The following is a 26,194-nucleotide window of genomic DNA, read 5'->3' as shown; positions in this document are numbered from 1 at the left end:
TATCCTTGAATATTCATTTCCCAGGCCCTGTCCATTTGAAGCCACATCTCAGTTATCCCCACAATATCGTATCTGCCAATTTCCAAAAGAAACTCAAGCTCATCCATCTTATTTCTAATGTTTCGTGCATTCATATATAGTATTTTTAATTTGTTACTGCCCTCACCCTTCCCATCAACTCCTATTTCACTCAACCTTCCAGCATGACCCCTTTTTGAGTTTTCTGCTTCATTGATACAGTTGTCTTTCTTGACTTCCCTTGTTCTAACTTTCCCTTCAATTTCCTTCTTAAACATCCAGTTTGTCCAGGGAGAGGGTACAATCAGAATTGACAATATTTCTGTTGAATAAAGGGAACTATTGAGCTATAGTTATTTCTTTTAAAATTTGGCAGGAGCTGGGGAAGGTAGATTGGGAGCAGCTGTTTGAAGGTAAATCCACATTAGATATGTGGGAGGCTTTTAAATAGAGGTTGATTAGGGTGCAGGAGAGACATGTTCCTAGGAAAATGAGGGATTGAAATGGCAAGATTAGGGAACCATGGATGACAAGTGAAATTGTGAGACTAGCTAAGAGGAAAAAGGAAGCATACATAAGGTCTAGGCGACTAAGACTAACAAAGCTTTGGAAGAATATCAGGAATGTAGAACCAAGCTGAACCGAGGAATTGAGAGAGCTAAAAGGGGTCATAAAATATCTTTAGCAACAAAGTAAAGGAAAATCACAAAGCCTTTTAGTTATATATAAAGGAGCAAGAGGGTAACCAGAAAAAAGGTTGGCCCAAAAAAGGATAAAGGAGGAAAATTATGCGGGGAGTCAGAGAAAATTGGAGATTCTTAATGAGTATTTTGCATCAGTATTCACTGAGAAGAGGGACATGACAATGTTGCAGTTAGGGATAGGTGTTAGGGATAAACTCTAGATCAAGTCGGCATTAGGAGGGAGGAAGTGTTGGGTATTCTAACCAGCGCTAATGTGGACAAGTACCCATATCTGGGTGCGATCTATTCCAGGTTACTGAGGGAAGCGAGAGATGAAATAGCTGGAGCCTTAACAGATATCATTGCAGCATCCTTGAATATGGGTGAGGTCCTGGAGGACTGGAGAATTGCTAATGTTGTCCACTTGTTTAAGAAGGGTAGCAGGGATAATCCAGGTAATTACAGACCAGTGAGCCTGACATCAATAGTAGGGAAGCTGCTGGAGAAGATACTGAGGGATAGGATCTATTCCCATTTGGAAGAAAATGGGCTTATCAGTGATAGACAACATGGTTTTGTGCAGGGAAGGTCATGTCTTAGCAACTTAATAGAATTCTTTGAGGAAGTGACAAAGTTGATGAGGGAAGGACTGTGGATGTCATATACATGGACTTCAGTAAGGTGTTTAATAAGGTTCCCTGTGGTAAGCTGATGGAGAAAGAGAAGTTACATAGGGTTCAGGGTATACCAGCGGGATGGATAAAGAACTGCATGGTTTTCTCCGGGTGTTCCAGTTTCCTCTCACAGTCCAAAGATGTGCAAGTCAGGTGAATTGGCCATGCTAAATTGCCGATAGTGTTAGTTGCATTAGTCAGAGGGAAATGGGTCTGGATGGGTTACTTTTCGGAGGGTCGGTGTGGACTTGTTGGGCTAAAGGGCTGTTTCCACACTGTAGGAAATTTAATAGGAGACAGAGAATAATAGTGGAGGGAGCTTCTCAAAATGGAGAACTGTGACCAGTGGTGTTTCACTGGGATCTGTGCTGGGACCACTGTTGCTTGTGCTATACATAAATGATCTCAAGGAAGGTATAAGTGGACTGATTAGCAAGTTTGCAGAGGACACGAAGATTGCTGGAGCAGCAGACAGTGAAGGGGACTGTCAGAGAATACAGGTATAGATAGATTGGAGAGCTGGGCGAAGAAATGGCAGAAAGAGTTCAATCCGGGCAAATGTGGAGAGATACATTTTGGAAGATCCAATTCAAGAGAGAACTATACAGTAAATGGAAAAGTCCTAGGGAAAATTGATGTACAGAGAAATCTGGGTGTTCAGGTCCATCATACCCTGAAGGTGGCAACACAGGTCAATAGAATGGTCAAGAGGCATATGGCATGCTTTCCTTCATCGGATGGAGGATTGAGTACAATGGCTGGCAGGTCATGCTACAGTTGTATAAGACTTTGGTTCGGCCACATTTGGAATAATACGTACAGTTCTGGTCACCACATTACCAAAAGTGAGTGCTTTGGAGAGGGTGCACAGAAGGTTCACCAGGATGTTGCCTGGTATGGAGGGTGCTTGCTATGAAAAGAGGTTGAGTAGATTAGGACTATTTTTATTGGAAAGAAAAGGTTGAGGGGGGACCTGTTTGAGGTCTACAAAATCATGAGAGGTATAGACAGGGTGGATAGCAAGAAGCTCTTTCCACAGATTGGGGGACTCAATTACTAGAGGTCACTAGTTCAGACTGAGAGGGAAAAGTTTAAGGGAGATATGCGTGGAATGTTCTTTACACAGAGGATGGTGGGTGCCTGGAATGCGTTGCCAGTGGAGGTGGTAGAGACGGGCCAGATAGCGATAGATGAATCTAGGCAGGTACATGAATGGGCAGAGAGCAGAGCGATACAGATCCTTAGAAAATAGGCGACAGGTTTAGATAGAGGATCTGGATTGGCGCAGGCTTGAAGCGCCAAAAGACCTAGTCCTGTGCTATAATTTTCTTTATTCTTTGGATGTCTCTCCTCCCATTCCAAGTTCCTCTCCAGTCCTGAGGAGATGTCTCTAATCCCAGCACTGGACCAGGCAACAAAGTATCCATTTGGCAAAATATACTGCCCACTACTACCTATTACCCTCCCACAGCACCCTGTGCCATAGTGCTGTCGAACCTCCTCTTGTCCACACAGCTTGCAAGAACATCCAGGGTTCAAGGTTCAACGTTAGCCCTTGGGTCCCCACACCGACCTCACCTGCTCCAATCTTGATTACAGACATAATCTATATGGACTCACTTGAAGGGTGTGACTACCACCTGTAGCTAAACGTCCAGATAACTTTTCCCTCCCTCATGAGATACAACATCTGCAGTCTGAGCCCAGCTGGTCAACTTAGATCTGAAGTTGCAAGCATTTGTGCGTTCAGTCTTAATCACCATGACTTGGAGGTGCCAGTTTTGGACTGCGGTGGACAAAGTTAAAAATCACGCAACACTAGGTTATAGTCCAACAGTTTTATTTGGAAGCACTAGCTTTCGGAGCACCGCTCCTTCATCAGGTGGTTGTGGAGGTTAACATCATGCTCACAGAATTTATAGCCAAAGGAGTCCAGTGTCATGGAGATGTGATACAGTAAACAATCTTAGAATAAAACTTTCATCTTACACACACACACACACACATATATATATATATATATATAATATATATAAATACACGCTTGATCATGTGTGCTCACACCCACATACTCCCATGCACATTCAATCTGTCACAATCTGTCTACATGCACACACATAAGCTTATGGGTTGAATTTGTTTTTGCAGAATTACATTTTATTTTGCTCAAAAATTGCATGAATTCATGTAAAACTCAAACTATACAGAGGGTTTGTCAGTCTGACATAGCACTGGGATACAGACTTCACACTTATTGTTTAAAAAGCTGAGCTATGAAATTACATTCTCAAGATAGAAGTTTCGGGATTTACGTAGCAAAAAACAGAAACCAGCATATCCCATTATAAAAGATGAAAGATGGAAAAATGCAGATGTAGCAGGGCTGTTGTTATGGGTGACTCCAACATTCCCAATACTGACTGGAACCTCCTTAGTGCAGCTCGTTTGGATGGAGCCATTTTTCTCAGGTGTGTTCAGGAGGGTTTCCTTACTCAGGCCGATGAGAGGAAAGGTCACTTTGGATTTGGTGCGCAGCAATGAGCCAGGACAGGTGTCAGATCTCGAGGTGTGAGAACATTTTGGTGACAGTGACCACAACTGCCTCACATTTACCGAAGCCATGGAGAGGGAAAGGAGCAGTTAGCATGGGAAGACATTTAATTTGGTAAAAGGACATTATGACGCTATCAGGTAAGCATTGGGAAGTACAGATTGGGAGCAATTGCCCCATAGCAAGGGCACAACAGACATGTGGAAACTGTTTAAAGAACAGTTGTTGTGAGTGATGCATAAATTTTATCCTGAGTCAGGCAAGAAAAGGTAAGATTAAGGAGCCTTGGATGTCGAGAACAGAGGAGCTTCTCATCAGAGGGGCAGCACAGTGGCTCAGTGGTTAGCACCGCTGCCTCACAGTGCAAGGGACCCAGGTTCGATTGCAGCCTCAGGCAATTGTGTGTGTGGAGTTTGTACATTCTCCCAGTGTCTGCGTGGGTTTGGTCCAGGTGCTCCGGTTTCCTCCCAAAGTCCAAACATGTGCAGGTCAGGTGAACTGGTCATGAAATTGCCCGTAGTGCTAGCTGCATTAGTCAGAGGGAAATGGGGAGGGTTTACTCTTCGGAGGGTCGGTGTGGACTTGTTGGGCCAAAGGGACAGTTTTCACACTGTTGGAAATCTAATCTAATCAAAGAAGACAGCTTACGTAAGGTGGAGGAAGCAAGGATCTAGCCCAGCTTTAGAGGATTACAGGCTTGCTAGAAAGGAGCTCAAAAATGCACTGAGGAGAGCCAGGAGGGGGCACGAAAAGAGCTTGGCGGGAAGGATCAGGGAGAACCCAAAAAGCATTTTACTCATACGAGAGAAATAAGAGAATGATCAGAGAGAAGGTACAGCCAGTCAGGGATAGTGTAGGGAACTTGTGCGTGAAGTCTGAGCAGATAGGGGAAGCCCTAAATGAGTTTTTTGCTTTGATTTTCACTAAAAAAAGGGACCTTGCTGTGAATGAAAACTTTCAGGAGCCGGGTAATAGGCTTGAACAGATTGAGATTGAGGAATTTGATGTGCTGGAAACTTTGACAAACATTAAGATTACAAGTCCCCAGGACCAGACCAGATTTATCCTACATTGCCCCGAGACGCGAGAAAGGAGGTTGTTAACCCACTAGCCAAGATCTTTGTCTCCTCACTCTCCACGGGAGTTGTTCCAGAGGATTGGAGGGAGGCAAATGTTGTTCCTCTTTTCAAGAAGGGTAATAGGGAAATTCCGGGCAATTACAGACCATTCAGTCTTACGTCTGTGGTCAGCAAAGTTTTGGAAATAATCCTGAGGGATAGGTTTTATGAATATTTGGAAAAATGCAGTGTGATTAAAAGCAGTCAGCATGGCTTTGTGAGGGACAGGCCATGCCTCACAAATCTTACTGAGCTCTTTGAGGAGGTGACAAGACAGGTTGACGAAGGTTGGGCAATGGATGTAGTGTATAGGGACTTCAGCAAGGCATTTGATAAGATTCCCCATGGTAGGCTCATTCATAAAGGCAGGAGGTATGGGATACAGGCAGATTTGGCTCTCTGGATTCAGAATTGGTTGGCTGACAGAAGGGAGAGAGTGGCCGTAGATGGGAAGTATTCTGCCTGTAGGTCAGTGTTGAGTGGGGTCCCGCAGGGCTCTGTTCTTGGGCCTCTGCTCTTTGTAGTTTTTATCAATGACTTGGATGAGAAGGTTGAGGGGTGGGTTAGTAAATTTGCAGATGACACAATGGTTGGAGGTGTCGTCGATAGTATAGAGGGCTATTGCAGGCTGCAACGTGACATAGACAGGTTGCAGAACTGGGCTGAGAAATGGCAGATGGAGTTCAACCTGGATTAATGTGAAGTGATGCATTTTGGAAGGTCGAACTTGAACGCTGAATATAGGATTAAAGACAGGACTCTGGGCAGTGCGTAGGAATAGCAAGATCTTGGTGTTCAACTGCAGAGATCCCTCAAAGTTGCAACCCAAGTGGATAGGGTTGTTAAGAAAGCATATGATGTTTTGGCTTTCATTAATAGGGGGATCGAGTTTAAGAGCTGCGTGGTTTTGCTGCAGCTCTACAAAACCCTGGTGAGACCGCACTCAGAATATTGTGACCATAAGTTTTGAGAAGAATTGTAGCTCAGATTGAGGTTCTGAATGTAGGTTTGCTTGTTGAGCTGGAAGGTTTGTTTTCGGACAATTCGTCACCATACTAGGTAACATCTTTGGTGAGCCTCGGAATGAAGCACAAGTGGTGTAGCCCACTTTCTATTAATATGCTGGTGGTTCCTTGGGTTGGTGATGTGATTTCCTGTGGTGACATCTTTTCCTATGGTGATGTCATTTCACATTCTTTTTCTCAGAGGTGGTAAATGGGATCCAAGTAAATGTGTTTGTTGATAGAGTTCCGGTTGGAATGCCATGCTTCTAGGAATTCTCGTGCATGTCTCTATTTGGCTTGTCCTATGATGGATGTGTTGTCCCAGTCGAAGTGGTGTCCTTCCTCATCCGTATGTGAGGATACTAGTGAGAGTGGGTCATGTCGTCATAATGAGCATCAACCAGCCACATAACGACATGATCCACTCGCACTTGTATCCTCACATACGGGTGAGGAAGAACACCACTTCGACTGGGACAACACATCCATCATAGGACAAGCCAAATAGAGACATGCAGGAGAATTCCTAAAAGAATGGCATTCCAACCGGAACTCTATCAACAAACACATTTACTTGGATCCCAATTACCACCCCGAGAAAAAAAGAATAGGAAATGACAGCACCAACCCAAGGAACCACATGCATATAAGTAGAAAGCAGGCTAAACCACTACTGCTTCATTCGGAGGCTCACTGAAGATGTTACCGAGTACGGCGACGAAACGTCTGAAAACGAACATTCCAGCTCAGCGAGCAAACATACATCCATATTGTGTCCAGTTCTGGTCTCCTTATTTTCAGTAAGATGAGGCGGCTTTGGAGAGGGTGCAAAGAAGGTTTACCAGGATGCTGCCTGGACTGGAGGGCTTGTCTTACGAACAGAGTTTGACTAAGTTTGGACTTTTCTCTCTGGAGAGAAGGAGGAAGAGAGATGACCTGATCAAGTTGTATGAAGCAACTAGAGACATGGATAGAATCGAGAGCCAAAGACATTTGCCCAGGGCAGAATTGATTGCCTCGAGGGGTTAGTTTTAAGGTGTTAGGAGGAAGGTATAGTGGAGACGTCAGAGGTAGGTTCTTTAAGAAAAGAGTAGTGAACGCATGGAAAGCATTGCCAGCGGTAGTGGTGGAAGCAGAGTCATTAGGGACATTAAAACGACGGCTGGACATGCACATGGACAGCAGTGAATTGAGGGTGCATAGGTTAGGTTATTTTATTTTAGATTAGGATTAATCCTTGGCACAACATCGTGAGCCGAAGGGCCTGTTTGGTTCTGTACTTTATGTTTTTATCTGCGATTGTTTTCTGTATCACATCTCCATGACACTGGACTCCTTTGGCTATAAATTCTGTCAGCATGATCTTAACCTCCACGACCACCTGATGAAGGAGCAGCGTTCCGAAAGCTAGTGCTTCCAAAAAAAACCTGTTTGACTATAACCTGGTATTGTGTAATTTTTAACTCTGAATCACATTAATGGCCAGAAGCTCTCATATACAGTAGCAGAAATATCGCCTGACCTGACACCTCTATCATATATTATTTAATTTGCTAATATACTCTAGTGGGGGTGATATTACTCAGTTTACTGGATGGCTGGTTGTTGCAGAATGGTGCCAACACCACATAGAGTCATAGAGATGTGGTTGAGGTTACCACAAAGGATTCTTCTTTTCAACCTCTCCCCTTCCCAGAGTTGTGGTGACCCTCAAGTTAAATCACCACCAGGTGTCTCTCTCTCTCTCTCTCTCTCTCAAATGAGACAGCAGCCTACCTTCTGGTAACTTTATACACTCTAGTATCCCTGCTGTTTACCATTCATGAAAAACCAGTATCAATCTTATATACAAGCTATTTTTAAGAAGAGAAACAAAAGACTAGAGATCTAAACAAACCAAAGACCTTACTTATACTGTAAAGATTAGAAATACTCATCAATCCTACTCAATGAGCTGCTTTGTTTATGAAAAGCAATCAACGAACACCTCTTTCCTTCCTCTGCCTCACCCCTCAAGAAGCTCAACATCAGCACTCTGTGTACATTCCCATTAAAGAGGGTCTGGATCACTTAGAGGATCGGGTTTCAGCAGGTTCTTAATTAATCTGCTTTCTTTCTAACAATCCTTTCCAGCATTCAGTACGCTTGCCTTTATTGGTCAGAGCATTGAGTATAGGAGTTGGGAGGTCTTGTTGCAGCTGTACGGGAAATGAGTTAGGCCACTTTTGGAATACTGCATGCAATTCTGGGGGTCTCCCTGCTCTAGGAAAGATGTTGCAAAACTTGAAAGGGTTCAGAAAAGACGTACAAGGACGTTACCAGGGTTGGAGGACTTGTTGGAGAGGCTGAATAGGCTGGGGTTGTTTTCCCTGGCGCATTGGAGGCTGAGGGGTTACCATCTAGAGGCTGATAAAATCATGAGGTGCTCGGATAGGGTGAAAAGCAAAGGTCTTTTCCAGAGGCTGAGTCCAAAACTAAAGGAAATAGGTTTAGGGTGAGAGGGGGAAAAATTTAAAAGGGACCTAAGGGGCAACTTATTCACGCAGAGGGTGGTGCTTGTATGGAACAAGCTGCCAATGGAAGTGGTGGAGACTGGTACATTTACAACATTTAAAAGGCATCTGGATGGGTGTGTGAATAGAAAGGGTTCAGAAGGATATGGGCCAAGTGCTGGTAAATGGGACTAGATTACTTTCGGTTATCTGGTTGGCATGGATAAGTTGGACCAATGGGCCTATTTCCATGCTGTACAGCTCTGTGACTCCAAAGTGAATACCTACAGAATTTAATCTGTACATTTCAGTTTAGTGCCAATTATAAACTAAATTAGGCCAAATTAGTTGCTGTTTGTACATATTAAAGATTAGACTTTCTTATCCAGAAAATGCACGCACTCAGATTTCAGGAAACACCAGGTATATTTCTGAGCCGTTATGATGAGAATCTGAGTACCAGCAATAAATCCAATTCCATAAAGGATGCTGAACCTTGTTCAGCTCAATACCTAGCCAAAATTACAGCCTCCAGTAAATCATCTAAATTGGTCTGTTCAAGTCAATGGTTTCTGTACATGGAGTCTCTACAACTGCTTTATGACCTGCTCACAAGATGTAGAAATATTAAGTAAAGAATGCATGAATAGAAAAGTTAATTACACCTAAAACACTGCACAAGTGTCATTTCAGTTTTAGAAGCCAAACAACAATTGTTTTAACCCTTCTGTACCTGAAGTCTGATGTGGGCACTTCATTAAGACTTCTGGTGCTCTGAATCCTGGAGTACCTGCTCTTGGGGCAACTTGTTGGCGTCTAATGATACAAATAAGGTAATCTTATTACTTGAAAACAACCATTTAGAAGAAAAACAAATAAAACATTTCTATTCATTTCTGTTGAACATACTTTTCAATCAGGTGTTTTACAACCACATCTGAGACTGTCATTTGAATTTCAGTTTTCCCCTTTGTACTACTTTAGTCAGACTGCCCTGCTGGCTAGAGGTACAGCAACAGAAGTAGGATCTTCAGAATCTGCTTCTTTACATTCTACCAGAGAACAGACTGAAAGCTGTTTGTCCATGCCATACCCAGTAAAGACATAAAACAGGCAAGTTGTAGAAAGAGAATTTCGCTCTGTTCTGGACTCAGCATATTCAAACGTTTACAAATCAAAGGAATTAAACAATTGAAGGTGGATATTGCCATACTCCTCATGAAAATAATTTCTTAATACTTCACTAGCTAGCACAAATAAACTAATTCCTTTATTGGTCAGAATATTGAGTACAGGAGTTGGGAAGGTCATGTTGTGGCTGTACAGGACATTGGTTAGCCCACTGTTGGAATATTGTGTGCAATGCTGGTCTGCTTCCTATCAGAAAGATGTTGTGAAACTTGAAAGGGTTCAGAAAAGATTTATAAGGATGTTGCCTGGGTTGAAGGATTTGAACTATAGAGGTTGAATAAGCTGGGGCTGTTTTCCTTGGAGCATCAGAGGCTGAGGGGTAACCTTCTAGAGGTTTATAAAATCATGAGGGGCATGGATACGATAAATAGACAAAATCTTTTCCCTGGGGTGGGGAAAGATAAAAAGAGATTTAGGGTGAAAGGGGAAAGATAAAAAGAGACCTAAGGGGCAACTTTTTCCACACAAAGGGTGATGCGTCTGTGGAATGGCCAGACGAAGTGGTGGAGGCTCGTATAACTGCAACATTTAAAAGGCATCTGGATGGGTATATGAACAGGAAGAGTTTTGACAAGTGCTGGCAAGTGGGACTAGATTGGTTCGGGATATCTGGTTGGCATGGACGAGTTGGACTGAAGAGTCTGTTTCTGTGCTGTACATCTCTGTGACTCTAAAATCTGAATACAATAATTGAAAATAAGAACTTACAGTGTAGGAAATACTCATTCATTGAGTCTTTAATGAATCCTGAGGTGAGCATTAAGATCACTGAATTGCAACCATAATGTGGATTATTCCAAGTTACATTGATTTCTTTGTGAGTAGCATAGCACCAGTTGGTGTGGAAAATTAAACTTCATGTCAGGATCTTTGTGAGAATTTTGAATAAATTCTTCATTTTGATAGTGTAAGCATCTCCCTTATCAGGGCTATTTTTAAAATTTTAAAATAAATGGTTAATTTTCTTATGTCAGATTTTGATTTAGATGATTGAGTTGCTACAATTGAACAAAACATTTGGAATTCGACTTTGAATTTCAGATAGCTTTCAGTGAGTAAAAGTATCATAGGATCATCAGAGAATCCTTACAGTACAGAAGCAGGCCATTTTGGCCCATTGAGTCTGTACCGACCCTCTGAAGACTATCCCTCACAAACCCAAGCCAAGCCACTCCCCTCCCCACCCCCATTCCTATAAACCTACATTTCCATAGATAACCTACACATCCCTGGACACTATGGGCAATTTAGCATGGCCATTTCACCTAACCCACGCATTTTTGGACTGTGGGAGGAAACTGGAGCACCTGACGGGAGCATGCACAACTCCATGCAAGCAGTCACCAAGGTTGGAATCGAACGTGGGACCCTGGTGCTGTGAGGCAACAATGCGTCACCTCAAAGTGTTCATCTGTTGCATGAATATGTAATTCTGTAACTGGTGTAGTCATATCAACTTTTCCACAAAAATATTCAACTACAAGAATGAAAACAAGATGCTGTGAAATTGGACAGAAGTAGAGTTTTAGATGATATAAAGGTAGAATATTGGAGACCATTCTGGGAATGTAGAGTGCTGAAATAATCAAGACATGTCTGAATAATAAGGAAGATTTCAGCAGTTGATGAGCTGTGATAGGAGTGGAATCAGGTAATCTTACACAAGTGAAAAGAGTTGATTTATGCTTTTTATGGGATATAGGCACTGACAGAGCCAGCATTTGTTGCCTGTTTCAAACTGGCCATGAACCTAGTGACTTACTAGGCCAATGTAGAAGGCTATTAAGAGCCAATTATATTGTGAAGAAAATGTTACCACTTCTGATGACTGTTGCTATGGTCACCTTTACAGAGACCAGTTTTCACGTTCATACATATTAAATGAATTTTAAATTCCACCAGCTGCTGTGGCGAGATTTGAACCCATGAACATGAAGCACAAGTCTGGACCTCTGTATTATGAGTCCAGAAATATTACCACTATACCATCATGATGGCATAACATGTGGTTGCAACTCATCCTCATATCAAAAACAAGACCAAGGCTTTTAAAATTCTGGACCAGCCTAAGACAGTTGGCAAGAAGAGACTTGGAGTTGACAGCTAGAAAATAGGAGCCAAGAGAGACGGTGGCAGTTAGAAGTGGGTATTGTCAACACACATATAGAAACTAATGCTATGCCAAGGGAGGTCACTGATGAAGGGCGACACATAAATGAGAATTAACAGGTGAGGAAGGACAGATGCTTGAGAAAGCAGAGGTTGTGGTGTGGGGGAAAAAAAACAAAGAGAACACATTTTGCAGATAATTCTCTGGTAGTAAATAGATAACCAAAAAAGGAACCAAGCAAGCTAAGTCACATACAGTTGGACAATAGTGGAGAGCCATTGTAGAAGAATGGTGGTGCTGTCAAGACTGTTGAAGGCCTCAAACAAGGTATGATGGCAAAAGCAGGACTAGTTTATTTTTGTCAGTGAAATAGAAGGTCTTCTGTGACTTTCATAAGAGTGGTTTCAGTAAAGTGGCAGGGACAGAAACTTAATTGGAGGAACTCAAATTCTAGGGAAAACAGGCATAGATTTAGAAGGCAACAATACCCTCAGGACTTCCAAGAGGAAATGGAGTTCGGTGATGATATAGTATTTTTCGAGGCTCATATGGTCAAGGACTGGTGACTTCAGATTAGCAAGAGATGGAAGTACCTGAAGAGAATTAGCAACGTCAGGCAACATGGAAGGTGCGTGGTCAGTGATTTGAAGGATATAGGATTGACATGACAAGCTTGAAGAGGACAAGGTAGGTATGGAAACCAAATAGAAACCAGACAACAAAGTAACTTTAAACCTAGAACAGTGCCTGTCTGGTCTGACTGTCGAGTGGTAGTGATCAAATTGCCAGAATCAGCTGATTGGATGGTCTTAATTTTAGTGGCAAAGAAATAATGGGCTCGTTCCACTTGATAAGACGTGCTGCTTGTATTAATTCAAATGGTGTTTCATTTATACTCGATTCAACATTTTGGAAATTTTTTTTCCAGAGTTAACATGTTAACAAAGTCTGGAAAAGGCCAACTAATTGCAGACTGAGCTGCAGAATGACATTACTAATTGCACCAATGTTACTTGCTAATTGCCAAATCAGACCAATCTATAGCCTAAGTGATGTTGGTAATTCAGTGCTGATTGGGTGCAGTTTTAGGCAGCAGTTTAAGCTAAAAGACCACAGACTGATTTAATTCAAAACCCGTTTCATTGAAAGAAATAATCCAATAAATTAGGGGCTTTCGTTCAAACAATCTAGTTGGGTTTAACCATAATGTAACATTTATAGAATGCCATTAACGTAGAAAAATATCTCAATTGCTTTCCAGGAGCTTAATCAAATAAACTGGGTCTGAGTGAAAACAAATGTCAGGAGAGATGACCATAAGAGGAAAGAACCAGATTGTCGACAGTAGCACTGTTGCTCAGTGGTTAGTACTGGTGCCTCGCATTGCTAAGGACCCAGGCTCCATTGCAGCCTTGGGCGTTTGTCTGTGTGGAGGTGACACATTCTCAGTGTCTGTTGGGGTTTCTGCTGGGTGCTGTGGTTTCTTCCCACATTCCAAAGCGTAGATCAGGTGGATTGGCATGCTAAATTGTCTGTAACGTCCAGGGATGTGCAAGCTAGGTGGAATTGACATGGTTAAAATAAGGGGTTATGGGAATAGGGTGAGGGTGTGGGATGCTCTTCGGAGGATCGGTGCACACTTGATGGGGCGAATGGCCGTAGGGATTAAAAATGTTTAAAAATCGTTTCATTAAAAAATTGAAAGACAGATGGACGGGGGGGGGGGGGGCTATGGAGTACTTATAAGCAAGTATGAGATTTGTAAACCTGAGGCACAAAGCAGTATCTACCCAATTCATGGTGGGCTTGAGTACACAACATAAAACTAAATTAATGCTGAGCTGCAAATCATGAAGATAGTGAGATAATAAAGCAGGGAAACAATTCCCACTGGTGTGTGCTTAATGCATCAAAGGTTCACATCAAAGTACATTGATAAAGAACAGATTAAGCTTAGTTTGCCTCTAGCCCCTATGTTAGTGAAGTTGAGATTAGTGGTTCAAGCGGTATGTAGAAATTTCTGTTCTTGTCAAACATTACCTGCTAAAAATGCAACTCTCCATGGACAAATCTTAAAACTTACAATGACTTTTCATCCTAAAAAAATATACTTTGGATTTTTAAAGTTATTTTGCAAATGAGCAGAGTTTTAATCCCATAATGCATTTAAAAATCGTACATTTATTTTAAAAAATTCTTAAATTGTTCATTGTACTTTACCTTGAGAGACAAACACTGCAAATCCTATCTGTTGTGTAACAGTCACAAGTTAGTTCTGATGGACAAATGGCAGGCCTCCGGCTTAAGCTGCTTGCTGTACACTTGGTTGTTATTTTGCGTTTTGCCACTATTATTTTTCTGGATGGAACATCTACAGTTTTTGTAGGTCTCATTGGCTGTAAAACAAAGAGCTTATCTGGAAAGTGCAGATCTTTACAAACATCTAAATCAATGTAGCAGACCAATCAGTGCATGTGTTTTAATTAGCAGAAATTATACACTTATACTCAATTAGGTCCCATCTACCTTGGTCTTTATTATCATGTTATTTACTGATAGAGGGACCATGGGTTTTTTTTCACAGGCGTGCTTGTCATGGTGGACCTTAGGATTGGAGGAGAAAGTGAGGACTGCAGATGCTGGAGATCAGAGCTGAAAATGTGTTGCTGGAAAAGCGCAGCAGGTCAGGCAGCATCCAAGGAACAGGAGAATTGACGTTTCGGGCATAAGCCCTTCTTCAGGACCTTAGGATTGACCTGGCACTGGTTGGCAATGAGGCACTGATTGAGGGAGATGCATTTGGCATGCCTTCAAACTATCATTGAAGAGATCAAACATCCCCACCACCTAATAGGGGTCTCTGGCTTGTAACTAACCAAAATGGAGATGCATTCATGAAAGCACTGAACAAACTGAAAGAATCTGCCAGGAGTATGTAGAGGCAATTGTGAGGTATCAGAGAAAATGCAAAAACCTCCAAACATCTAATCTATCCCACAAAAGCAAAAAATAAATTACTGGAAAAATCCAGCATCTGTGAAGCATCTTGTTATGAAGAAGGGTCACTGGACCTAAAAATTTAACTGATTTCTCTCCACAGATGCTATTTTTTCAGATTAGATTCCCTAAAGTATGGAAACAGGCCTTTAGGCCCAACAAGTCCACACCGACCCTCCGAAGAGTAACCCACCCAGACTCATTCCCCTGCTCTATATTTACCCTGGCTAAGGCACCTAACACTTTGGGCAATCTAGCCAACCTAAAGTATGGAAACAGGCCTTTAGGCCCAACAAGTCCACACCGACCCTCCGAAGAGTAACCCACCCAGACTCATTCCCCTGCCCTATATTTACCCCTGGCTAAGGCACCTAACACTTTGGGCAATCTAGCCAATTCACCTGACCTGCACATCTTTGGACAGTGGGAGGAAACTGGATCACCCAGAGGAAACCCACGCAGACACAGGGAGAACGTGCAAATTCCTCACAGATAGTCACCAGAGGTTGGAATCGAACCTGGGTCCCTGGTGCTGTGAGGCAGCAGTGCTGGTCACTGAGCCACCATGTCGCCTACCAGACCTGTTAAGTTTTTCTCGCAATTTCTGTTTTTGTTTTAGATTTCTAGTGTCCGCAGTTCTTTGAGTTTTTTGTTTAGTACCTAATCTATCCAATTATCAAACACCAGCATGTGGAGGGATCTGCAGGTCATGAAGACTTATCAGCCATCTCAGAACCCTGAGAACAAGAATGGAAGACAATTGTCCTCAATCCCAAGTACTGTCTAATAAGTGCGTAGTAAAATGTGGTTTAAGAGCTCATTTGAGAACAAAAATTACAGTTAACAAATTATGGAGATGCAATACTGAACTTTCAGTAAGCTGCAATAGTTGAATATTGTAATGTGGTGTAAGCTATTACCTTCCAGGATTATATAACATTTTACAGACTAAATTCTTGGGAATCATTACACTGGCTTAGTACATTTGACTTGCGGAAAGACTTGTGTTTGCACTTATAATGGTTTGTGGGGCAACTGGAGTGAAATTTGAGAGTTAAAAACAAAAAAAACGCTGGAAATCACAGCAGGTCAGCCAGCATCCACGGACAAGAGCAAGGTAACATTTCGAATCTCAATGACACTTCATCAGAGCTGACTTGAAGTGTGGGGAAGGGGCAGCATTTATGCAATTGGGTGTTTGGCCCGGGGTTGTGTGTGTGCGTGTGTGAGAGACAGAGAGAGAGGGGGAGAAGGAGAGTGTGTGTTACGGTCATAGTGCAGCTTAAGTGATGAGAATATGAGAATTGGAGAACAATGGTGTGTCTAACTGCCAAACAGGACAGAACAGATAGTTGGAACAAGTTAATGAAGATGCTGGAATCTGCATAGAAAACAATCAAAACTGGCAATTAGTGGTTCAGACAGCATCCATGGAGAGAGAGCAAGCTAATATTAAGTCGACATGACTTAACATCAGAGCTGAAGTCAGAACAGATAATCCCTTTGGAGTGGGGGAGGGGAGAGAAGAATGCAATCTGGGTACACCTTCTAATTTGAGGAACTGGAGGAAACTCCAGGCCAAAGTGCTTTAATATATTACAATTGTCTGGGCCAGGCTTAATAGAAATGCTTTCGTGTAGGCGTCTTTTTGTATGTATGTGTGTAAATGTATGGAGTACAACCATCAAATTCATCAGTTATTGATAATCAGAATGGACAGATTTAGGTTTGCACAAAAATTATACAATTATAAAAAGAAGCTGTGTGTCAACAGGTTAATAACTTCTTACCTTACTGCTTGTACCTTCATAAACTTCAGTGCTACGGACGTTCAAATTTCTTTCCCCAAATACAGAGCGCAGAACTGATGAATCTCCCTAAAATAAAAAAAAGTGTTATTAGTATGGCCGAATTTACATATGTAAAATAACACATAAACAAAATCATATCTTTGTATTGTAAGTGTTATTATTTTGAAGTAAGATAAAATCCTCAGTTAAAAATATGAATTGTGTATTACATTAAGCCTGCTCACAGCACCCTGTTAGATGAGATTCTCTACAGTATGGAAACAAGCCCTTCGGCCCAACAAGTCCACCACCAACCTTCCGAAGAGTAACCCACCCAGACCCATTCCCCTACCCTATATTTACCACAGACATGGGCACCTAACACTATGGGCAATTTAGCACGGCCAATTCACCTGACCTGCACATCTTTTGGATTGTGGGAGGAAACCAGAGCACCCAGAGGAAGCCCACACAGACACGGGGAGAATGTGAAAACTCCTCATAGACAGTCGCCCGAGGCGGGAATCAAACCCAGGTCCCTGGCACTTTGAGACAGCAGTGCTAACCATTGAGCCATCGTGCTACCCATATTACCTGTTGCTCAGAAACGGCACAAGTTATTCAATTAACATTTGTGCTACACAAGTGTCAGGCAATGACCATCTCCAGTGTGAATCTAAACATCGTCACTGGCCACTCATTGGCACCACCATTACTGAATTCCTCACTGTTAAACAACAGTGTACTGTGGCTGCAAGAGCAGGCCAGAGACTAGGAGTACTGCAGCAAATAACTCACTTCCTGACTCACCAAAGCTAGTCCATCTACAACGTACAAGTCAGGAATGTGATGGAATACACCCGACTTGCCTGGATGAGTGTAGCTCCAATAATACTGAAGAAGTTTGACACCGCTGAGAACAAAGTAGCCAATCAATTGGCACCACATTCATAAATATTCAGTCCTTCCAGCACTCATGATCAATACAAAGTGCTTCTACCATCTATAAGGTACACGGCAGCAATTCACAAAGGCTCCTTAGACAGCATGTTCCAAACTCACAACTACTTCCATCTAGAAGGACAAGAATAGCATTTTGGATGTACATATGAAATGGACTGCAGCAGTTCATACACCATAGAAAGCATCCTAGTTGGAAGCATCCTAGCACAGTATGACAACTGCTCATCCCAAGACTGCAGGAAACTAGAGTCGTGAACACAGCCCAGTAAATCACATAAACTGGCCTTCCATCCATTGACTCGATCTATATTTCCTGGTGCCTCAGGAAAGAAACTAACATAATAAAAAAATGTCTCTCACCTTGGTTATACTCTCTTTCACCCTCGTCAGGCAGGAAATATAAACAGTTTGAATACAAGTGTGAAGAGATTCAAGAACAACTTCTTCCTCACTGTTAACAGACATTTGAACAGACTTCTCTCTCTGAACCTTTTCTGTGGTTAACACTATATTTTGCACTCTATTCTGCTACCCTGATGCACTGTGTATGGTACGATCTGCTTGTATTGCATGCAAAATAACACTTTTCACTGTATCTCAGTACATGTAGCAACAATATGTCAAACTCAAACAAGGGCAATGAGATCAGAAAGTCTCATACTTTATAGCATTGAAAAGACAGCTAAATGCGGTCACTAATTTTTGCATAGACATCCCAGCAATAAAAAGTTACAGAAGCTGTAAATGTTTACTCAAAGAGAAGATTCAGGAATTCTAAGCATTCAAGGTCTTAAAGAGTATGCAGCAAGATAAGCTTTGATAAATTGAATGGATACACATTCTAAGCTCAGGGCTATAACCTTGTGGAAGAGGGAAAATGACAACAAATAGGAGGAGAAGTTTATTCAGCAAATGTCTGCTGTGCCACTTGATAAAATCAGTTTTTTTTAAGATTAGATTACTTAGTGTGGAAATAGGCCCTTCGGCCCAACAAGCCCACACCGACCCTCCGAAGAGCAACCCACCCAGACCCATTCCCCTACATTTACCCCTTCATCTAACACTATGGGCAATTTAGCATGGCCAATTCACCTAACCTGCACATTTTTGGACTTTGGGAGGAAACCGGAGCACCGGAGGAAACCCACGCAGACACGGGCAGAATGTGCAAACTCCATACAGCCAGTTGCCCAAGGCAGGAATTGAACCCAGGTTTCTGGCGCTGTGAGGCAGCAGGGCTAACCACTGTGCAGCCCATGTGATCTGGCTGCAGTCTTAACTCTATTTTCCTGCCTTTCCCTATAACTCTCAACTTCTTTCCAGATCAGAAATCACTCCTGCATTGATCAAAAATCTAAGTCACCTTCAATGCTCTCTGGAACAGAATTCCAAAGGCCAATAAATTAAAAAAAAAATTCTTTCCAATTCAATGGCACTTTCTTACTCTCAAACTATGCCTCAAATTCTACATTTCCAGACAAAAGGTCACATACCCTCAGAATCTATCCTGTCAATTTCCTACAGAATCTTATATTTCAACTTTATTCTACGAAACAATGACTACTCACAATATAATGTTCATGACTTAGATGAAGGAAGTAAATGTAATATCTCAAAATTTGCAAATGACATAAAGCTGGATGGAAGGGTGAGCTGTGAGGAGGATGCAGAGATGTTGCGGTGTGGTTTGGTCAGGTTGAGTGGGGAAATGTATGGCAGATGCAGATAAATGTGAGGTTTACCACTTTGGTAGAAAAGGTAGGAAGGCAGATTATAATTTGAATGGCCCTAACCAGAGAGAGGGAAATTAAACCTGGTATCCTTGTGCACCAACTGCTGAAAGTAAGTGTGGAGCGGCAGCAGGCAATGAAGAATGCAAACTCTATGTTGGCCTTCACAGTGCAAAGTTTTGAGTACAGGTACAAGGATATCTTACTGCAATTATACAAGGCATTAGTGAGGCCACACTTAGAATATTGTGTGTAGTTTTGGTCTGAGGAGGAACGTTCTTGCTACAGAGAGAATCCAGCGATGGTTTATGAAATTGATTCCTTGAATGGCAGTATGAGGAGAGATCAAGTCAGTTAGGATAGTATTTATTGGAGTTTAGAAGAATGAGGGGAGGATCTCATGGAAACCTATAAAATTCTACAGGGCTAGACAGGTTAAATGCAGGATGAATGATCCTGACGATGGGCGAGTCCAGACCAGGGGTCATAGCTTAAGGAAAAGGGGTTAAAAATTTTACGACTGAGATAAGGTGAAATTTGTTCACACAGAATGCTTTGATGGGTCTTCAAATTTGGCCATCTGGGGCATTACCTTACCAGGATTGTACTACTGGTCTCCAACAGTCAGAGAGATAGAGGAGCAGATGTAGGCAAATCTCTAATAACTATGAGAGAAACAGAGCTGTAATTGGAGGGGATTTCAACTTTGCTAACAATACCACATTAGTGTGAAAGGTTTAGACGGGATGGATTTTTACAAAGTGCACCCACGAGAGTTTTTTCTGCCAACACATAGACAATCCTACTTGAGATGGGGGGTGGGGAGGATAAAGAATTCAACATTATTACACAGGATCTGGCAAACAAACTGAAGCAGTTACTTGTAGGTATGTTTATATTTGCACAGTGGAGCTTTTTGAAAGTAGCACATCAGAATTCAGGGCCAGCATATTTCTCAAAAGGGCAAGCGCAGCAAATGCAGGGAACCCTCGATGTCAAGGGATGGAGAGTTTGATAAAGGAAAAAAGGAATCACATAATAGATACAATTAAGATGAGGTCTTTCAATAGTATAGCATGTGTAAGAGGTTAGAAACTGGAAAGACTAAGAGGGGCCACAAAATATCTTTGACAGATGGGATCGAGAAAAAGCCTTGAGATTTTGCTAAATATATTAAGAGTAAGAGGAAAAAAGTGGGACCTATTAGAGACCAAGAGACAATTTGCGTGAGCCAGTGGACATGGGTGAGGTCTTCAATGAATACTTCTCATTTGTATTCAAAGAGGAGAAATAATTGTAGCTGTTGATTTCAGATGGGATGATGAGGCTCTAGAACACATTAAGATTAATAAGGAAGTGGATTTAGATGTTTTATGGAAGCATAAATCCCCAGGGTCTGATTAGATTATCCCAGCCTGCTATGAGAGGCAAGAGGAGATTGCTGGGGGCCTGGAAGACATATCTAATACTACATTAGCTATTGGTTAAGTACCAAGTGACTGGAGGATAGCTAATGTGGTTCCTTTGTTCAAGAAAGGCTGCAGAGATAAGCCAGGTAATTACAGACCAGTTAGCTTGATAGTAATGATAGGGGAATTATTGGGAAGCATTCTGAAGGAAAGGATTAATCAACTTGGAAAAGGAGGGATAATCAGCATGGTTTTTAGAGGGAGATGCTGTCTAATTTAATTGCATTTTTTTGAAAAGGGGACTGAATGTACTGATGAGGGTCATGCAATTGATGTGAATTACTTGGATTTCAGTAAAGCCTTTGACAGGATTCCACATAGAAGACTTATCCAAAAGGTAAGACCCCCTGGGATCCAAGGAAAGTTGCCAAACTGGATCTAAAATTGTCTTGCCTGCAGGAGGCAAAGATTGATGGTGACCACTTGTTTTTATAATTGGAAGCCTGTGACCAACAGTGAACCACAGATTCGCTGCTGGGATTCCTGCTTTTTGTTACGTACTGACCTGGATGTGAATGTAGAAGGAACAATTATTAAATTTGCAGATGATATGAAATTGGTTTTGTTGTTGATAATGAGGAGGATTGTCTCAGTCTACAGTCTGATATTGACCAGCTGATAAATTGAGCACAGCAATTGCAGATGAAATTTAATTTTGGGAGATCCAATAAGGGAATGATATGTATGGTGAGTCCTTCAAGGATACTGAGGAACAAAGGGGCCTTGGTGTACAAGTCCATATATCCTGGAAGGTATCAGTGCTCAGGGAGACAGGGTGGTAAAGAAGGTATACAGGATGCTTGCCTTCATTAGCAGGTGTACAATATAGGAGCCAGGATATCTTGTTACAAACTCTATAAAACATCTGATTTGGATACAGATGGAATACAACATGCAGTTCTGGTTGCCACAATTTGGAAAGAAAGTGAGTTAACTGGAGGGCGCAAAGGAGATTCACCAGATTGAAAAGGCTCACTTATGAGAAGAGACTGGATAGGCTGGGCTTGCTTTCCTTGGAGCAGAGGAGGATGTTTAAGAAGACAGCAAATGACAGGAAATTTTAGGCCGATTAAACTGACTTCAGTCGTTGGTAAGGTTTTGGAGTCCATTGTGAAGGATGAGCTTTCTGAATACTTGGAAGTGTATGGTAAAATAGGACAGAGTAGCATGGTTTCATCAAGTAGAGGTCATGCCTAACAAATCTGTTAGAATTTTTTGAGAAGGTAATGAGCAGGTTAGACCAAGGAGAGCCAATGAATATTATGGACCTGGACTTCAAGAAGGCCTTTGACAAGATGTCGTATAGGAGGCTGCTGAGTAAGGTAAGGGCCCATGGTATCAGAGGCCAGGTACTACGTAGGTAGAGATTGGCTGCCTAGCAAAAGGCAGAGAGTGCAGTTAACAGGGTCCTTCTCAGAATGGAAGCTGGTGACTAATGGCGCACCACATCTTTTCATTTAAACATCAATGATCTGAATGAAGGAACTGAGGGCATTCTGGCTAAGTTTGCAGATGATAGAAAGATAGGAGGAGGGGCAAGTAGCATTGAGGAGGCAGGGAGGCTGCAGAAAGAATTAGATAGGTGAGGAAAGTGGGTAAAGAAGTGGCAGATGAAATACAATGTGGGAAAGTGTGAGGCCATGCACTTTGGTAGGAATAATAGAGGCACAGACTGTTTTCTAAATGGGGTGAAAATTCAGAAATCTGAAGTGCAAAGGGACTTGGAGTCCTAGGTGGGCAAATACAATGCTGTCATTCATCTTGAGAGGACTACAATATAAAAGCAGGGCTTAAATTCCTGAGGCTTTACAAGACTCTGGTCAGACCACATTTAGAATATTGTGAGCAAATTTGGGCCCCATACTTCAGGAAAGATGTATTTGCCTTGGAGAGGTCCAGAGGAAGTTCATGAGAATGATCCCAGGAATGAAAGGAATGAACATATGAGGAATGTTTGAGGACTCTGGGACTATAGTTAATGGGGTTTAGAAGGATGAGGGGGGATCTGATTGCAACTTACACAATGCTGGACAACCTGATCAGAGTGGACGTTGGAAAGACATTTCCATTGGCAGAAGAGACGAGGACCCGAGGGCACAAGCCTTAGAGTAAAGGGAAGGCCTTTTAGAATGGAGATAAGGAGAAACTTCTTCAGCCAGACATTAATAAATCTGTGGAATTCATTGCCACAAAAAGGCTGTAGAGACCAGGTCATTGAGTAAATCTAAAAAAAAGAGATAGAAAAGTTCTTGATTGCCAACGGAATCAAAGGTTACGGGGAGCAAGTGGAAAAATGCTGCTGAAAAACCTATCAGCCACGATTGAATGGCAAAGCAGACTTGATGGGCTGAATGGCCCAATTTCAGCTCCTACATCTTATGGATCTGACAGAAGTCTGCAAAATTATTAGGGGCATAGATAGAGTAGATTGTGAGAATCTCTTCCCTATTACAAATGTATCTAAGACCAGAGGGCATAAGTTTTAATGTGAGGAATAATGCTTTCGAGAGATCAGATGAAAAATGTTTCCACCCAGAGGCTGGCAGATATACAGGATGTGCTGCTAAGGGAGCCATGTACTCTCACACCATTTAAAAAGCATCTGGATGAGTACTGAAAATACCAGGGCATAGTAAAGAATGAACCAAATGGTGATAAATGGGATTAGTTTGGTGTTTGTTAGCTGGCATACTGTTAGCTGGTGGGCCGAAGTGCATGTATCTATACTGTATAATTAAAATTGCAGGATATGCACTAGCTATCTAATCTTTTCAGTCCTATATATTACCAAGTGACTATATTTTACACTTTCCTGGAATCAAAGAATTTGAGAAACAGCAGCTAATTAGAGTTGAGACAGAAGAACATAAGACATAGGAGAAGAAATTAGGCCATTCAGCCAATAGAGTCTGCTCCGCCTTCAATCATGGTTGAGGAGTTTATCACCCCATTCCCCTGCTTTTTCCCTGCAACCCTTGATCTCCTTTACAATCGAGAACCTATCTATCTCCATCTTAAATATACTCAATAAACTGGCAGTGAATTCTACAGATTTATCACTCTCTGGGTGATGAAGTTCTAAAAAGCCTTCCCTTTACTCGAAAGCTGTGTCCTCAGGCCCTAGTTTCTCCTACCAATGGAAACATCTTCCAAACATCTGCTTTGTCCAGGCCATTCAGTGTTCTGTAAGTTTCAATTAGATCTCCCCTCATCCTTCTATATGCCATCGAGTGTAGACTGAGTCCTCAAATGTTCCTCATATGTTAAGCTGTTCATTCCTGGGACCATTCTCGTGAACCTCCTCTGAACACGCTGCAGGGCCAGTACATCCTTCCTGAGATATTGGGCCCAAAATTGCACATAATACTCTAAATGTGGCCTGACCAGAGCCTTATAAAGCCTTAGAAATGCATTCCTGCTTTTATATTCAAGTCCTCTTGAAGTAAATGCCATCACTGCATTTGCCTTCCTAACTACTGACTCAACCTGCAAGTTTACCTTGAGAGAATCCTGGACTAGAACTCCCAAGTCTCTTTGCACTTTAGGCTTCTGAATTTTCTCCCCATTTAGAAACTAGTCCATGCCAGTATTCTTCCTACCAAAGGTACATGACATCACTTCTTTACCCCTCTCCTAACCTGTCCAAGTCCTTCTGCAGCTTGCCAGCCTCGTCAATACTACCTGTCCCTCTACCTATCTTTGTGTTGTCTGCAAATATAGCCAGAATGCTCTCAGTTCCTTCATCTAGATCGTTAATGTATAAAGTAAAAACTTGTGGCACCAACATTGAGCCTTGTGGAACACCACTTGTCACTAGCTGCCTCCCTTAGAAAGATCCTTTTATCCATGCACTCTGCCAACCAGCCAGGCTTGTAAGATCAGCTATGATGGCACTCCATGGTGAAGCAGGCTCAAGGGCCCCATGGTTTATTCTCCCATTTCTCATGTTTGAATATGATCATATATCTCAAGATGGAAGAACTACAGCATGTCAAACAGCAATCCTTACTCATTTTATTTTGCAACAGTGCAACAGCTATTACTGCAAGTCGAATAAGCTTCAGGGCTGCAATAACCCTAACCCTATCATACTTTATGAGTATTGCTAAAATTTTCACATGCTAGATTACAATGTTAAAAATAGGAGGCTAGCATTATCTTTTAAAAAAGGACTGAAGAAATTTTACATGCAATAATTGAATGTGCCAGCAATGTTAGTTCCTTCAATTTTTTTATACAACCTATTATAAAGATAAACGTGAAAGATGGGCAAGACACAACCTTTCCATTTTTAGCTTGTGAAAGAGGCCAGGGCCTTTTAATAGGCTGTTTGCCAGAAGCATGTTGAGCCAGAGGTTTATTCGCTGTTCCACTGTTTGGAAGCTTATTTCCAGTGCTGGTTGTCGGTTTGTTCTTTGAGCTACTTCCCTGTTGGTCCTCTGTCTTTACGACTTTAAGGAGTTCTATTTTAGTGTCAGGTGTACCCTGAGCTAAACCAAAGTCCACTAATGCATACCTGTAATGTAATGAGACATTAATAAAAAAAAATGAAATAATTAGGGAAGAGTCAATCATCTTGTCCAATTCTCTTAAATTAGGTGTGTTCAGCAAGTTAGAAATTAATTTATGTAGTATTCAGTTGTCTATGGTATCTATTCTTTCAGACTAATGAAATAAGAATGTAAAAGTTGCTATGACAAAATTATAATGAACTTTTAAAAGCTCAATTAAGCAATAAAACAAATATTTTAATTTAAGATAAAACCACATGCACCAGGATACAGATATTTTATGAAAAGAAGGTTTCTAGTTTTGTAAAAGTACTTATTTATGATAGCTGCACATTGTAATATATAACCATATCCAATTCTTTTTCAGGATTGTTCCTGGATCAAAATAAAACAACATTTTTTTCTATTAGGGTAGCTGGCATGAAATAATACGTGCATTCTCTTCATCCAAACAATACGTTTTAATTACATAACATAGGGATGAGATAGAAATTCATACTTTTTCAGGCGTCCATTATATAGGAAGTTACTTGGCTTGATATCACGATGAATGATACCAAAGTGATGAATGCGTTTCAAGGCTTTTAATAAGTTATACATATACTCCCGTACATCTTCCAACTTTATAGAACTCAAAAGATCCTGAAAAGTAACACATTTCATTTAAACTAAAATCATTCCCAGAACATTTCAATTTTTAGCTAATCCTTGGCAATGCAAATTGAATTATAAATAAACTTACCAAAAAGGACTCATGCTCTAGATATGGCATGACAATAACCACATGATCATCTTTCCTTAAGCAGTATTTAACTCCCATTACATTGTCTTCACCCCTAGAATAAATGCAAATAACAGGTACAGAAGATGGTCAAGAAGGAAGTCTATTTCAT

At 41.6% G+C, this 26,194-nt stretch overlaps 1 protein-coding gene across 4 annotated transcripts in view; it reads right to left on the bottom strand.

Moving 5' to 3' along the window:
* The window catches only part of cdc7 (cell division cycle 7 homolog (S. cerevisiae)), a 98,502-nt gene that overhangs the window by 15,993 nt on the left and 56,315 nt on the right, over positions 1-26,194 (bottom strand). For all 4 annotated transcript variants that reach the window (XM_043698773.1, XM_043698774.1, XM_043698776.1 and 1 more), the window contains 6 exons: positions 26,044-26,137; positions 25,801-25,943; positions 25,072-25,306; positions 16,629-16,715; positions 14,062-14,237; positions 9,274-9,356 (listed from right to left, as the gene is read on the bottom strand). In XM_043698773.1, the coding sequence (XP_043554708.1) occupies positions 9,274-9,356; positions 14,062-14,237; positions 16,629-16,715; positions 25,072-25,306; positions 25,801-25,943; positions 26,044-26,137 (818 nt within the window). The remainder of the gene's footprint in view (positions 1-9,273; positions 9,357-14,061; positions 14,238-16,628; positions 16,716-25,071; positions 25,307-25,800; positions 25,944-26,043; positions 26,138-26,194) is intronic.

This window comes from Chiloscyllium plagiosum, chromosome 11 (genome assembly GCF_004010195.1).
Source record: "Chiloscyllium plagiosum isolate BGI_BamShark_2017 chromosome 11, ASM401019v2, whole genome shotgun sequence".
Taxonomy (NCBI): domain Eukaryota; kingdom Metazoa; phylum Chordata; class Chondrichthyes; order Orectolobiformes; family Hemiscylliidae; genus Chiloscyllium; species Chiloscyllium plagiosum.
The sequence above is the reverse complement of the archived record's forward strand: the minus strand, read 5'-3'. Positions and strand labels throughout refer to the sequence as shown.